Raw genomic sequence first — 15337 nt, 5'->3', positions numbered from 1 at the left:
TTCCTTCTTGTGGTCGCCCCGTGCCTACTCATGGGGATCATGTGATTCTCAGGGTTTTCACTCGTATGCTATGGAGTTACTACCTTACAGTCGAAGCGCCTTGAGGCAACTGTTGCAGTGGTTTGCGCTATGTACATATAGATATATATCTTCCTGATGTTGCTGTCATTCGGAATGTAGTGATTCCGAATGACAGCAACATCAGGAAGAAGGAACACGAGAAGCTTAAGAAGTACCAATGCTGGGGTACTTCTGAAGAAGCTGGAGAGGATGTGGAGGGTGAAAGTAACAGTGGTTCCAGTGGTAATTGGAGCACTCGGTGCAGTGACTCCCAAGCGAGGCGAGTGGCTCCAGCAGATCCCGGGAACAACAGCGGAGATCTCTGTCCAGAAGAGCACAGTCCTGGGAACAGCTAAGACAGTAATAACACAGTGGCTTCCTCCTGGGTGTTAATGAGGAGGCCCTGCAACCAGAGTGGGAGTCCAGGTTGCTTTTGTACTTCAGTGCATGCGTGCATTCATGTTAGTTAGTGTACATATTAGTAAATATTACTAAATCTGTCACCCACAAACTTTCCAGCTTTCCAAAGTGTTCCCATGTATACAGGAATGATCCTGACTCAAACATGGGACATGTAATGATTTCCTATTAGATTAGGAGCTAGTCCTCGGATTATTAATGTCTCTAATGTAATTATATCAGTGAGGGAAAGATTTAATCCACATTAATCTGTTGATAATATTATAATTTCAAGTATTTTTCAAAGAATCTGCTGGAGGAGACACAAGCCCAAGCTGGTGCACTCCCAGTGCCAGTCCCGAACACAGACACACTCCATCCTGTTTCTTCATCAGTTCAGTGAATGAATATGAATGATTGTTCATATTTAACTCAGAAAAATAATAAAAGAGTTCAAATTACTTAATAGCTGAAGCATTATTGAAAGATCTTCTCAGACATATTCTCTGCAATATCTTTTACTTCTCACTCACTTTTTCACGGGACAGTCGCTTGCGGAGGAAAGCAAAGCTTTCAAATTTCTAGATTGTGTGCACGTTGTCCTTGCCACGTGGATGCAGAGCTTTGTAAAGCAGCTTTGGGGGTGATGCTCCAACACCTTCAGCGATTAAAAAAAGAGAAGAAGAAAAAAGCTACAAATGCACAGGGAACGCTGTTAATGACATGAATGGACACGACCCAGTGACTTGTGAATGAACATCAGCCTGGTCATCTATACACATGTGCACATATAAGCACGCATTTCAACTGGCACATGTTTATATGCGTCGCTGATATGGCCAGATGGTGTAATCCTCTACTTTCCCTTGGGTTTCATATTTTTTCCCCTCCTGTGTTGGGATTATGCTGTTGTCCAATCGGATTTCGCCCTACTCTCCAGCAATGATGTGAGATGAATGGCAGGCTGGTGGGTGGGTCAGGCAGGCATGCAGTAGATCCTGCACGTTGGGTTGCACGGAATACCCAAGTGCTCCATATTGCGAAAACTGCCACAGCTTCCGTTTGCGAGGGTGCTCACTGACCATCACTCTGCAGGTAAGTTGCAGACGGGCAGATCAGGTATGAGAGGGAATTTGAAAGAAACTTTGTTTGGCATCCATGTTTAAAGGCGACAGATAAGAAAAGAAGGATTACGGTGCAAAACTAAAAAGCTTAAGTTCTCAAAACGCTCGTGCACTTTAAGTTGATGTTGCAGACTGGATGCATTTCACTGTAGGTTTTGCTGGTGTGATGTTTCGAATCACAATGTCAACAAAACCGATTAAAATGTATTTAAACAGCGTGCAACAGGAGGACATACTTCATGGATCATTTTCAGTAAAACAAGAATATTTGAGAGTAAATTTATAGGATTAAATCCTTTCTGTTCAACATGAAAAGAAACAAACAGTTCACATGTCCACTTTCTGTACTGTTTGAATCATGGCATGCATCTATGTATCATGTATTTGGAGTTTTTGGAATATTTTGCAGTTATATTTTCAGTGTGCATCTCATGATCTTCTTTGAATAAGGGCCCAGTGCTCATTTGCCACATAATTCAGGAACCAGTATCTTATATGTGTGGTTGAGCTTTTCTTAATAACCAAGTGGAACAACCTTATTTACATATATGATGGACTGATATGTTTGACTCAGTTCAGAATGTTTTTCATGTGTAATTTTGTATTATGTGCTGTCATATTCGGGATGTCTGTGAGGATGTCTGCTTGGAGATAAGATTCGTTAGCCAGACTGATACTTGAGTCGAGTTTCTGCTCATTTTCAAGGACAGAAGGAAACTCACAGATTTCACTGTGTACACAGAATGTGTGTAATAGATGTCCTGGAATTTCCTCCACTTTGATACTATGTTGCAACAGTTTTGTCTTCACTTCTTTCAGTCAGATCATCATTTTACATCACGCTGCTGATGAGGATGATGACGATACTGCTGTGTGTATACATGCATGTTAATGCAATTGCAAGCTCACATTCATGGTGTCAAAAGCAGAATAGCAGCTTATTTTGTGTTTGTGCGACGCTCTCCTGTGTGTGGTTTCATTTCACGCTTACTTAGCTGTTTTAGCACTCGTTTGGCAGATTAGCCTCGTATGGAAGATGGTGTGTGAGCTGATTAAACACAGATGCACATTTAATAAGGAGAGAGAACCGTGTACTTTAGTATATTTGAGTGTGTGTGTGAAAGCAGGCCTTTGTAATTCACAGTGTGAGATGCACGGATGCATTTGAGACGCTCACACGATTCAACAAACTGATTATGTAGACGTTCACAAAGTCATTACACAAAGCTTGAACTCTGACTGAATTCTGCTCTTATCTGTGCTTTGATGTTGCTCCAGTAACACCACCACTGTAAAGTAATTTGAAATCAAGTTTTAAACCCAGCCTCGCTGCCTGTGCATGCCATCGTAACCTGCCCCATCTGCTGCTCTGCCCCCTGCAGGCCAGTGCATCCTGTGTATGGTGGATGTGGTGCCAGTGAAGAACGAGGATGGCGTGGTGATCATGTTCATCCTCAATTTCGAGGTCATGACAGACGAGTCTCTCCGAGACCACAAACAGGAGCTGAACCACCGCCTGCCCACCTGGCTCGTCACAGGTAACCACGAGCGCAACGTTTGATGTTTGTCTGTTCTTCTCTGTGCTTTTCCTGTAACGTCACCATTTACACAAAGACAAGAAAAGCATCTCTGACGCCCTTATGTGAATGCAGCTTTCGTTTCTGTTATTACACCACCGGTGTCAAACATAAGGCCCTGGGCCAGAGTTGGCCCAGCAAAAACTCAAATCTGGCCCACTAGACAGAAAGTGTGACGGTGTGACCCTTTGGGAAGTAAAAAACATTAATGTAAAAGTGACATGTGTAATTTGTAATTACTCTGTAACTGCAGTACAGTCGGGGTGATGAGCTACCACGACTTTTTCTTTCATTTCACCATTTTTTTCTTATAGTTTAAGTCCAGAGAATCACACTGACACATTTCTTGTACTGCAGCAGCGTTTGTTTAGCATGTGGAAAAATTAAAACTGTTTTCTTATATTTTGGCATCTCAGCTAAATTTGTAGTTGAACAGAAAGGGCAGCTTCACTTGTGTGTCCCCTAATATCACAATGTTGTGTATGTGGCCCGTGATGCACAATGAGACAGCGTGCTCCACACAGCTGATTGTGTTTTCTCTTTGGTTTAGTGAGGTATAAGTAGAGTGAGTGTCGTTTGTGGCTCAGTGTGGAACATTTTCGGGATGTATTGCTGCTTATTTAATTCCCATGTTTTTTAATCCAAATTGGACGTGATGCTCACTTTGCTTCACCTGGATCAACTGTTCATTCTGCCTTCCAGATAGACCAGGTGGTCCTGCTATTATTAGATGCTTTTGTTCTTGTAAATCCTGAATATTTGTGTTAGCTGTCGATCTATGCTCTTAATGTCCTAGAGGGATAACCCAGGGGAGCAGCATCTGGAATAGGACACAGCAATATCCGGAATCAAGTATCTCATAACTTTGTGGCTAAGCCCACATTTTAATCCGAGTTGCTGCCCCTGCATTCTGGTCGATTGGTTTTGCAGCTTTATTCTGAAGGCTGATGCATGTTTAGCTCTTTCTCTGTCCTAGCATGACGCCTACCACTGAAAACATGCTCCAGCTGTTTGTGCTTGTCTCACTATTCTAATATAATACCCATTTCTGCCATATTGGAGGTGCACCTGTCACTCTCCAGGTTAATAGTCTTATCCCTCCTCCGTCTCACCACCAGGTCGCCCACGAGGCTTCAAGCTGCGTCTCCCCCTGCTGCGCTCCCTGTCCAACAGTAAAGCTTCTCTGGACGACGCAGAGGCCGGACACATCCCCACAGCAACGCCGGTGTCGCTACACCCAGAGGACCACCGTAGCCCCGAGTCCTTAGGTCTGGGGGAATTTCTGCCCCTCCCCCCACTGCCACCAAATCACCAGGAGAAGCTGAGTGGAAGCAGGTAGATGCTTGATTTCAACATTACTGCAGAGATGAACATGTTCACATTCTAAAATCACTCTAAAGTTAATTTCAGCTTTAAGCTACATGTTGCTGCAGACACTGGCTGCAAAGCTGCCAGCTGTCTGTGCCTCATCACCTCTGCTAACTCCAGTCACAGGGATTCATCTCTCGTGTTTATGGCCTTTTTGAGCTCATTGTGAAATTCTTTGACTTCAGTCAACAATGTCCAGTGTCCTGGCTGATTACCAGGACACTGGAGTCTCTCGGATCTGGAAATATTCGTTGTTTGTGTTTCCCAGGTCAGCGCTACAGAGTTGGCCTGAAGACCGCCAGGAAGACCAACGCACCTTATTGTGCTCTGAGCCTCCAGTAGCCGTTCCACCACATCAAACTCACGGAGCCCACCTGGTGGGTCCCCTCACCCATTCCACACCCTGCGTAGCACCCCACCACCGGCTCAGCCTCAACCCCGAAGGCTCGGCCTCCAACTGTTCTCTGTCGCACAGCCGCTCGCGAGAAAGCTTTCACAGCATGCGTCGCGCCTCCTCCGTAGACGAGATCGAGGCCATGAGGCCGGAATGGGATCGGAAGAACCGGCGGCCAAGCATCCGGCCGGCCAGCAGCAGCACCGGTGAGAAGGCGCAGGTGGGATCAAATGTTTTCCTGCTGGTTTTCTTACCTGATTGTTGAACTTCATTTGCATATTTCCAGGTGCAGTAAACAGCAAGTTGAACATACTGAACTCCACGTCAGACTCTGACCTCATGCGGTACCGCACCATTTCCAAAATCCCTCAGATCACGCTCAATTTTGTGGATTTCAAACCGGACCCACTCATTGCTCTGCCCTCGGGGGAGATGGACATCATAGCACCCTGCAAACTCATTGACCGGACACACAACGTCACAGAGAAGGTCACACAGGTAGGACACAGTCCATGTGCAGTGTGCCCGATGTCCAGCAGAGGCATTATTTTTGTGACATTTTGCCAGCCTGCATAAATCATCAAGGGCCTGCAAGCCATTTGCACTTGTTGTAAGTGTTTCGGGGCAAAAAGTGCTTGAGTGAAGGCCACTGACCGAGTTTCAAAGAGATGATGATGCTGAAAGGTGGTAGGCCAGTAATCTGCTTACTTCTAACAGTCCAGAGGCTAGGCATAAGCATGTACTTCTGCACACATGAAAAACTGTATTTTTTCACGTAATTTGCTTAAAAAGACGCAATAGACACCTGTACTGAACTTCTAAAGGCAGGACAGGCTCATCGGAGTCGTTGTTCTGCTGTGCTACCGACTGCTGCATTTACCAAGCAAGGCATCTCACCCCAGACCAGCTTCTTGTCTACTTTGGATGCAGTTGAGGATTGTTTTTGTTTGTTTTTAAACTCAGAGGATGATGATGAGCCTGTGAGCTGGGATGTGCCATCACAGATTACCTGTCCTTGGCTCACAGTGTGCTGAGTCTTTGAACTGCTATATAGACTTTACATATGCATATTTCTGCGTCCCAGTATGTGTTCTTACAGAAGTGACATCTTCATCTGATTGATATTTGCATAATAATCTGCTTTTTGTTAGCAAAGTAACGTTTTTATGTTTTTTTATTAACGCCTGAATCTCCTGCAAGATCCAGAGGGCTTTACTTCTATCGAAACGTTATCATGCTAAGGTGCAGCTGGCAAAATCAAAGGGTGTGTGTGTGTGTGTGTGTGTGTGTGTGTGTGTGTGTGTGTGTGTGTGTGTGTGTGTGTGTGTGTGTGTGTGTGTGTGTATTAGCCAGTGGTGCAGTTACCAGCTGTGTCTCCAAATGTTATAGAGTGCTATTTATAGAGCTGTTAGAAGAAAGGAAAAATCACGAGGTGGTTTCATCAGCACATATATGTCTGACATCCGTGTAACCTCCCTCCTGCACGATTTTACTGAATGAGAAGAGAGAAGAAGAACAGCAGGGGGTCATGTGGAAGGAAAAGGAAATCCTACGAAACAAGAGCCCCTAATAACATCACATAGTTGCTGAGTGTTTTTCTATATTTGTTGTGAAGCCCCATACGTTCCCAAAAGTCCCCTAAAGAACTGCCTCCGCCTGCCCTCTGACCTCTGAACTGTGGAGTCCAGAGTCTGCTGTTTGTCAGTCTATTCAGGGATCAGTGTACCTTTAGACTCAGCTGAATGTACGACTGTGGTTGAGCTTTAAAGCTTCGTACTCTTCAGTCTGTGTGGCAAATGCCTGGCAAACAGGGCTTGTTGTGAGCAGAGCGCCTGCCTTTCCGGGCTGTGCCTGTAGATGGCAGCATCAAATAGGTGATGACAAGCGCAGCGATCCCTCGGAGCAGCAGAGAAGAAGATGCTGAACGGCAAACAAGGCTAAATAATTTACATGTTTCAAAAACATCTGATGTCCTGAGGAAGAACTCGTGCAGACATTCTGCACATTTATGAGCTGCACACACTCAAACTGACCTTCTGTATGGGGGTATAGAAGTGTGCTGACTGACGTATTACGCAGTTTAAACAGTGGACAGATATTTCAGTAGTGAAGCATGAGACGATTCCCTGAAAGCAGAAGTCTTTTTGGGGGACAAACATGTACAATGCAGCGATGCTCCTGGCCTTGGTGACTATAGTCATGTGTCATAATGAACAGTTATTTAACTTACTATTTAACTAACTAACTAGACTACAACATGAACGATATACATGGTGTATGCATAAGAAACACTGAAACAGAAACATTGTGGGGCTGCATAGAAGGGCAGTTATATAATATAATAAATAAATAAATACAATTATTGACATTAAGATATAAATGGAGCCATGGATGGCACACAGCAGCAGAGCTGTAGGACCCATCATTACTATCTCCTAAAGATCTTACCGAAGAAATATAGTTTGTTGTGTAGTCGTGTTATTGTGATGTTAGGGAGACGTGTGCAATCAACGCTTTTAAGGCTGATGGATTTTTCTGTTTCCACTCCAGTGTTTTTAAAAACAAATGCAAGAATTGTGTTTCGATTATGTGGCATCGCAGAAGTTGTAATTCTTTGTTGTAGTGGTGATGACTTTTGCGCCTGTCATTATTTACTACACAGTGTGTCGCATTTACTTTCTCCCATTCTATGTGGCAGCGTTGTAAGTGTGTCAGAAACCCCACAGTGGGGCGACAAACTAGATTTCTGCCTCTTCTCTCCTTTGCAAATTGCAGCATTCTGCATTTTCTGATAAAGAAATGACTTGTGTCACTCCCTCATGAGAAGTCCACGGAATAAATGCGTATGTGTGTGTTACTGATGAAGCGTCTGTTTAAAGCTATGATGAGGAAGTTGTTTTGTTTCTGATGAGCCACCGATCTCTGAAAGAGTGAGGTTGCAGTACTAAAACCCATTTTTCTACATTTCACAAGTCTTACTGTTCATATTAAACCATAAAAAGCGAAGTGTGGCTTCTTGGAGCTCTGCTGGTCTTTGCAGGCCAAACAGTGATGCGCAGGTTCACTTCCAAAGTAGAAACAGAGTGGGAGAGATGTGCAATGTAATGCTTTAGAGGATTACGCAGCACATGCAGCTGAGCTCAGCTTCCACTGGAAGTGTTGTGTGGATAGTAGGGTTTGTTGGTATAACCTTCACATTGTATCGTGATAATTCGAGGAAACTATATGACTTTTACACTATAGAAGCAAAAACTGAATAATGTTCTGACTGCAGCTTGCAGGCAGCAGCATTTATCGGTGCAAACAAAACAAAAGGTGTTTTCCATCCTTCTCTATCAGTGAGAGCGCAGCAGCTAACTCAGACTGTGACTCCACAAGGTGCCAGCAGCAGCACTGCAGTGCAACAGTCATGACACGCCATAAAGCGTAAAGTAGTCTGGGTAGTTTTTAAATGTTTTGTTTTAGTTTCCTGGGAGTACGGCATCACTGTTTTTACTAAAGCAACCTGCTAACCCTGTAACTGTTCAACACTGCAGCACAATAGGAGCATGTTATAAAACTGACGTTGCTTTTTAACTAGCATTCTGCACTTTAATACTGTGAAGAATGAGCAATGCTGAACGACACACATGTGTGTCTTTCACAAACTCTGCAACATTTGAAAATGGCCGATGCTATATATGCAGTCAGAGAGAGGTTGTGAGCCAGTAGTATATACCCTGTATATGAACGTCTTGCAGCTGGATTAATGCAGGTTGAACTGCACACTTTAGCTCTTATGGATATAATAACTTTTACCCATAAGAAGTGTTTTTAAAAATGAGGTGACATTTGTGCAAGATTTTTGCTGAGCACCGTGGTGTGGAGTGACAAAAATAGTCTTAATTAAAGTGATTTATTTGGTGCGTTTGTCTGAGCCAGCTTAGGCTCCAATGTTTTACTGGAATATATTTCTGCAGACAAACACGCACATAAATCAAGGAACCCTAATCAACTTAGTCATTGTTGGTGGTAATGGTCTCAAACTCTCTGTGTGCCATAATCCATGTTTCTCCTGTGTGTGAAGCCAGCGTGAGCTCTGAGCTGTGCTGCACAGGGAGCATGAATATAGGGCACTGGATGTATACTGCTGTTACAGACTGACATATTCCATCAATAAGCTGATTTTGCAGAACATGAGGAAAGGAAAAGTTGGGATGGGTATTGATACAGTGTGTGCCTCGTCTTCTGTGCCTTCAAAGTGCTTAATATATAAGTGTATGTACTGAAACACTGCATGCATGTAACATTTACAGATATTGATTCTGTAAAGTTGCTTGCACAGACTGAGGAAGTTATGGTTCAACAGCCAGAGGTTGTCTCTGCAGGTGAGCTTGCGGCAGAACCTCATGGCATCTACAGGTGTGTTTCCTGTGTGACGACAGTCCTTTAAAAACAACCATGAAGGCTTCTGAAGAGATTAGTGTCCATCCCTGCTTAAATATTAAGTTAATGAGAACCACAGAGGGTTCAAACAAAGATGAACGTTTCCTCAGTGGAAAACATGCTTCCCTCTTCTCTCAGCTGAGTTTGATTCACCAGCTGTCTTCACGGGTGGTGGTTCGCTGATCTGATTGGTTAAATGCCACCTGTGATACAGCAATAGACAAAAGGTGTCTCCCATTACCTGCCAAAACATCCCACATAGTTCTGTGTGCAAAACCATCTGGAGTGTCAGGCAGTAGGCAGGCTGTGCATTTGTCCACCGACTGGACAAGAACTAAGTGAGCATATTCTCTTCTTTTTTTGTTTTTGCTGTTCCACACATGCCAGGGCATCAATCCTATTTTCTAACACTGGCTTTAAAAAGTGGCACATAGACATCCTTTGACAGCTGCAGTGGGCTCAACCCACTTACAGCAGCTGAAATGCTTTAGAGTTGGATGCTGTGTTATAAAACTACTGCAATGTCACAGTCGAGCTTTAATTATGCACCAGGAACAATCTGCCGCAAACTTAAAACCATGTTTTGTTAAGATTAAAAGTAAACCAGGGGCTTTGATCAGAGTTAGATTCCCTGCATGCCCCTGCTCTGTTTGTTAGTGCACACTGTGGCTCTGCTCCCCGTTGTTGCATTAATTAATTCCCTATTAGTCAAAGTCTGATGATGAACATTTGCATAGGGTCATGAGTATGCATTAGCTCTCTGAATAGCGTGTGGCATGAATGATTTTAAAGCAGGTATTTTTAGTAGGACCACATATTTTTTGCTTAGAAAGCACCGAGCACTGGGGGGTGGGGGGTACTCTAATGTGGCTCTGCAGTTGTTTTGGTGAGAGATGCACCTCTGGCAAAGTCCCACAGCAGGGTTACGTCCTTTAAATAGGACAGAAGTGAGGGGTTATAGCAAAGTGTTACTGAGCCGTACGCTTTTCTTTTTTAACATCTGCAGGTGTTGTTTACGATTGATAGCCATTATAAAACCTTTTATATTGAATACACTTTATTCTGCACACACTGTATACATCCCTTTACCGTCACCACGTGTTTGTCATAGAACCATCGTCGGAGGATAGGTTGTGCTGTGCAGCAATTAAAAGAAAAAAGACTCTGCAAACATCGGATTTAGTAAGTGTTGGATAGCTCAAACAATCCTCATGTTTGCAGACATTTGCAGTGCCCTGTCTCTTCTTGAGTTGGGTTATCTTTATCATTTGGGACCAGTTTTTAAATTCCAACGTCTTAATAATTGGGTGAGAAAAGCACATGCCTGAGCGTCCCAGTATCTGTCAGTTAAATGGGCTAGAATAGAGTCTGGAAGCATGTGACACACTGTAATTTAGCCACCTGCTCAGCGGCTCTGCCTCAATGCCTCAAACTGATGGAGTGCTTCCTCCATGTGAGTTTAGTGACCCACAAAGAAACAAAGAAGCATGTTGTCAGTCTCTTGAAGAACGTGAATCAAACAAAAGGATTGTGTTAAGATTCAAGAATTGAGAAAGGGTACAAGAGGTGATCGAAAAATAACCACACTGGTCCGGCCGGGTGAAGTCAAACGAAGATTTTAATTCACATGTGGGAAGATCACTGAACACAGCAATTGATCTTCGACTTACTAAAGCACAAACAATTATTTTATAACATCAGGGTTTGTTTACTGACGCCCCTTCATGCGTCACAGATACATTTTATACATAGATCAGATCAACATCATCATGACTTTTCACCTAGAAAATCATCTTCTATTTTCATGGCTAGCCCTTCCTGTCTACCTTTCAGTTCTTGTCTTGTTCCTCTTTCTTGCCGAGACACCAAGAAACGGTTCCTCTTTTACCAAGACAATTTTGCAGTTACAGCCAAACATAACTAACCTCTCCTCTAAATAAATCTAATTTAAAGTGTGTGTGTGTGTGTGTGTGTTGACCTCACATGCTCTTTGTGTCACCTCTTCACCTACTGTCTGTGTCTCGTCCTCAAATGCTCTTTCTCAATTCACCTGTTGCACTTCTGACCTTTTACCAGACCAGAAGCTCACTGAGACTATGTGTATGTCTTCTACTAAATAAATGTTTTAACCAAGAACCTCTACTAAAACCTTAATACAAGAATATGAACATATAAAAGATAATAAAATAAACTGATATAAGTGTTTTGTAAGCATGTATTGCAATTCCTTCTATGTTCTAGTTTTCCCTCAGCATGTATCACCTGAACAGTCACGTCAGTGAAGCTTACGACCTTTAAAGAACCTGAACATCAACTCAAATAAGCACAGATATGCAATATGTATAAAATAATTATAACTGCCCCTGAAATACAAAGTTAACATCATCATAAACATCTTAAGGCCATCTTAAAGCTATCTGTTATATTGTTAAAGCAATGCTCATACTGCAGATTATATTATGCTGGTAAAATACTTTTTGTTTATCCCCACAATCCCCCTTTCGACCTCTGACACCCCAGAGGTCGATACATAGGTTGTTGTTCACTCCTCAGTCCACTCGGCTACCTCCAGATCCATCATCGGCATCATGGACATAGGGGCCACCGCCCCAGGGTCCACTGCCTTTACAATCACTTTCTCTACCAACCTTCGGGCACAAGGAATGAGACAACAACCACAAGTCACCAAAATACCCACCAATACAGATAGAGACAACATAATTGACAGAACAAGCCCCTTCCACTTTCCCTTTTTTTACTCTTTTTATTTAAACCACCCCTTATCAAACTCTCAATTTGTTACCACTCCTTTCTGTAGGCGCGGCGATCTCCTCCTAGGCTGCTCTTCTTTCTTCGGCCTTCCAGGTAGACTACTGGTCGGCCCGTTACACAGGTGAAGAGGTTTATTCTGCCTCTGTTCCTTGACACCTGCGTTCCTTGAAAACGAATTTTCCTCCACCAAGCTCTCGTGTGCGGGTGCACACTGCGACCAATGGTACCAGGTGTCGCCTTTCCCTTTCAGCTGGACTGCTGTAGCCGTCCGGGCGGTCACCTCATACGGACCAGTCCAGCGGGGCTCCTTCCACTTTCGCTTAATGACCTTCAGCCACACTGCCTTTGCGTCCGGGACCTCTCCGTTCCCCGTGGGTCTCTCACAAGTGACCTGTTTTGTAAAGCTGGACACAAGAGCTTTCAACTCATTAAAATATTCTGCATGAGACCTGTTGCTTGTCCTGGGCTGCTCCACCGGGACCACTGTCCAGGGTGCTGGAAACTGTCTCCCAGTCAGCAGCTCATAAGGGGTGAAACCTGTGGATTGGTTAACAGAACATCTTATGGTCATCAAAGCAATGGGCAGGGCTGCGACCCAATTTAGCCCTGTCTGCGCACAAATTTTAGCCAACTTGTTTTTCAAATTTAGGTTCATCCTCTCTACCTTTCCTTGAGATTGAGGATGATAGACCGTCCCGAACTTATGTTGCACTCCCAACATCCTCTCTACCTCTTGCAAATCTTTATTCTTGAAGTGAGTACCATTGTCTGATCTAATTCTCTTGGGAAACCCATGCCTTGGAATGTAATGATTGATTAAGCACTTAATCACACTTTTCGCATCTTCACATTTGGTCGCCCATGCTTCGGGCCATCCAGTCAGAACATCCACACACACCAACAAATACCTCACCCCACCTGGGCCTGTATCAATCATGTCGGTATAATCAATCACGACCTCTTCTCCTGGCCTTTCTGGCATGAGAAACTTACCAGCTTCAGGTTTTACTGCTGGCTTTGGGTTGTGTGCCCCACAAATTAGGCACGTTCTGGCCTTTTCCAGTATCATCCTTCTCAAATCAGGATGCCACCATCGGCACAAATTTCTCTCCATCTGTTTCACTCCCACGTGACCAAGCCCGTGAGCCTCATTCACCTTTTGTTCCGCCATTTTGGCCGTTAAAGCGGGACGCCCATCTGGCCCCCTCCACAAACCGCCATCTTGCCAGGCTCCTTTGTTCTCCCACACCCCCTTTTCCTCTGGGGATGTCTCCTCCTGAGCCTGTCTAACTTCTTCCATGCTGTTAGTGCTAACCTCCTCTTCTGGGGTTACCTGCACCAGTTGTCTCTGTCCTTTGTAGCCCGCTGCTTCCTTTGCGGCTTCGTCAGCTTTCTGATTTCCTCTTGCCACCATACTGTCTGCTTGTGAGTGGCCTTTGCATTTTATAATACTTACCTCGTCTGGGTCCTCCAGGGCCTTTTCCAGTTCCTCCATTTCCTTTTTGTGACAGATGGGTGCATTAGTGGCCGTCCTGAACCCGGCTCTCTTCCACTGAGCCAGTTCCACATGAGCTGCTCCAAACGCATATGCTGAGTCAGTGTAGATGTTCACTCTCATGTTTTTAGCCAACCTCAGGGCTCGAGTTAGGGCTATCACTTCAGCTCTCTGGGCCGACTGTTGTCCCTCAATTTTTCCTGCTTCTTTCACCTGAAACTCAGTTCCTACTCTACAGACTACTGCATAGCCCGCTTTCAATCCTTCTTCATCTCTGTGGCAGCATCCATCTGTGAACCAATCCTCAGCTCCGTATATGGGCTCTGCCTTCAGGTCTTCCCTGATTTTTCCTTCAACCTGGGCTTTCTTAATACAGTCATGTGGTTCTCCTGACCCCATTAGGTCTGCCATATTTATTCCTTCATGTGTGAATATCAAATTTGGCGCCTCTAAAATTTTGCTCAACCTTTGTTGCGTCAGTGGAGTCATTGTGAATGCCTGTGAGTTCACATAGGCCACTACACTGTGTGTAGTAAGCACTTTCAGTGGGTGTTCCCTCACTATATGTGCTGTTTTCTGAATTATCTTTGCTACTCCTGCTGCGTGTTGTGTGCATGTGGGATGCCTTGCTTCTGTTGAATTTAATCTTATGCTAACATACATAAGTACATCCCTACCTCCCCCTTTTTTCTGAAACAACACACCATTCACAACTCCCTTTGTTTCTGAAACATCAAGATAAAATGCCTCATCATAGTTAGGTGTGGCCAGATCTGTGGCTCTTGACAAATCCTGTTTTAGTGAAATGAACGCTGTCTCTGTGTCCGGCGTCCAAGGCAATTCAGCCTTCAGATTTCGAACACCAACTTTCTTGATCATGTCCCTTAAAGGGGCCGTTTTACCCGCATAGTTCGGAATGAACTGCCTACTGTAACCTGTCAAGCCAAGAAAGGAAAGCAACTCCTTCACAGTTCTTGGTTTTGGATGTGTCAGAATTTGGTCTCTGTGTGTGTTCATTAACCCCACTGATCTGTGTGCGATCACCCGGCCCAGGAATGTTACCTCTGGCCGGACCAACTGCAGTTTTTCTTTGCTCACTTTGAAGCCACACTCCGCCAATCTGTTCAACACCACGAGCGATGCTGCCGTACAGGCCGCTGCTGACGGGGCTGCAATAAGAAGATCATCAACATACTGTATTAATGTACAGCCCCCTGGCAGTTGACATGGGGACAATGCCTCTTTCAACACCTGATTAAAAATTCCTGGTGAGAGTGCAAAGCCTTGTGGTAGGCGTGTGTACCTAAATTTGCGGCCTCTGTATGTGAATGAGAAAATGTCTCTGAGTGACTCGTGCAGTGGGAGACAAAAGAATGCATTCGCTAGGTCAATACATGTGAACCACTTTTGGTCCCCAGTAATTTCGGTCAGAGCCGTGTAGGGATTTGGTACAGGCACAGTGTCAGTCCTCAGCATGGCATTTATTGCTCTCAAATCATGTGCCATACGGTACTTCCCTGTCCCATGTTTTTCCACTGGCAAAATAGGTGTGTTCCAAAATGACCATGAGGGCTCAAGCACTCCTGCCTTCCACAGTCCTTCAATGGTTTCAGCTATACCTTCTTCTGCTTCAGTTTTGTGCTTATATTGTGGTCTGTTAATTGGTATGTCAGACTTCAGCTGGAACAGGACAGGCGAACAGTTAGCTAGACCTACATCTGTG

The 15337-nt window shown here is 44.3% G+C and overlaps 1 protein-coding gene across 1 annotated transcript in view; it reads left to right on the top strand.

Annotated features, from left to right (window-relative positions):
• Positions 1-15337, top strand: part of kcnh2b (potassium voltage-gated channel, subfamily H (eag-related), member 2b) — a 271728-nt gene that overhangs the window by 131652 nt on the left and 124739 nt on the right. Inside the window, exons 4-7 of the mRNA XM_086305360.1 lie at positions 2966-3121; positions 4279-4495; positions 4797-5128; positions 5209-5420. Of these exons, the coding sequence (XP_086161486.1) occupies positions 2966-3121; positions 4279-4495; positions 4797-5128; positions 5209-5420 (917 nt within the window). The remainder of the gene's footprint in view (positions 1-2965; positions 3122-4278; positions 4496-4796; positions 5129-5208; positions 5421-15337) is intronic.

The sequence above is a fragment of the Aulonocara sp. 'chitande type north' Nkhata Bay genome, linkage group LG9 (assembly GCF_057382095.1).
Source record: "Aulonocara sp. 'chitande type north' Nkhata Bay isolate Kocher_YH1m ecotype deep benthic linkage group LG9, A_spYH_male_GT1.1, whole genome shotgun sequence".
In the NCBI taxonomy this organism is placed as follows: domain Eukaryota; kingdom Metazoa; phylum Chordata; class Actinopteri; order Cichliformes; family Cichlidae; genus Aulonocara; species Aulonocara sp. 'chitande type north' Nkhata Bay.
The sequence above is the reverse complement of the archived record's forward strand: the minus strand, read 5'-3'. Positions and strand labels throughout refer to the sequence as shown.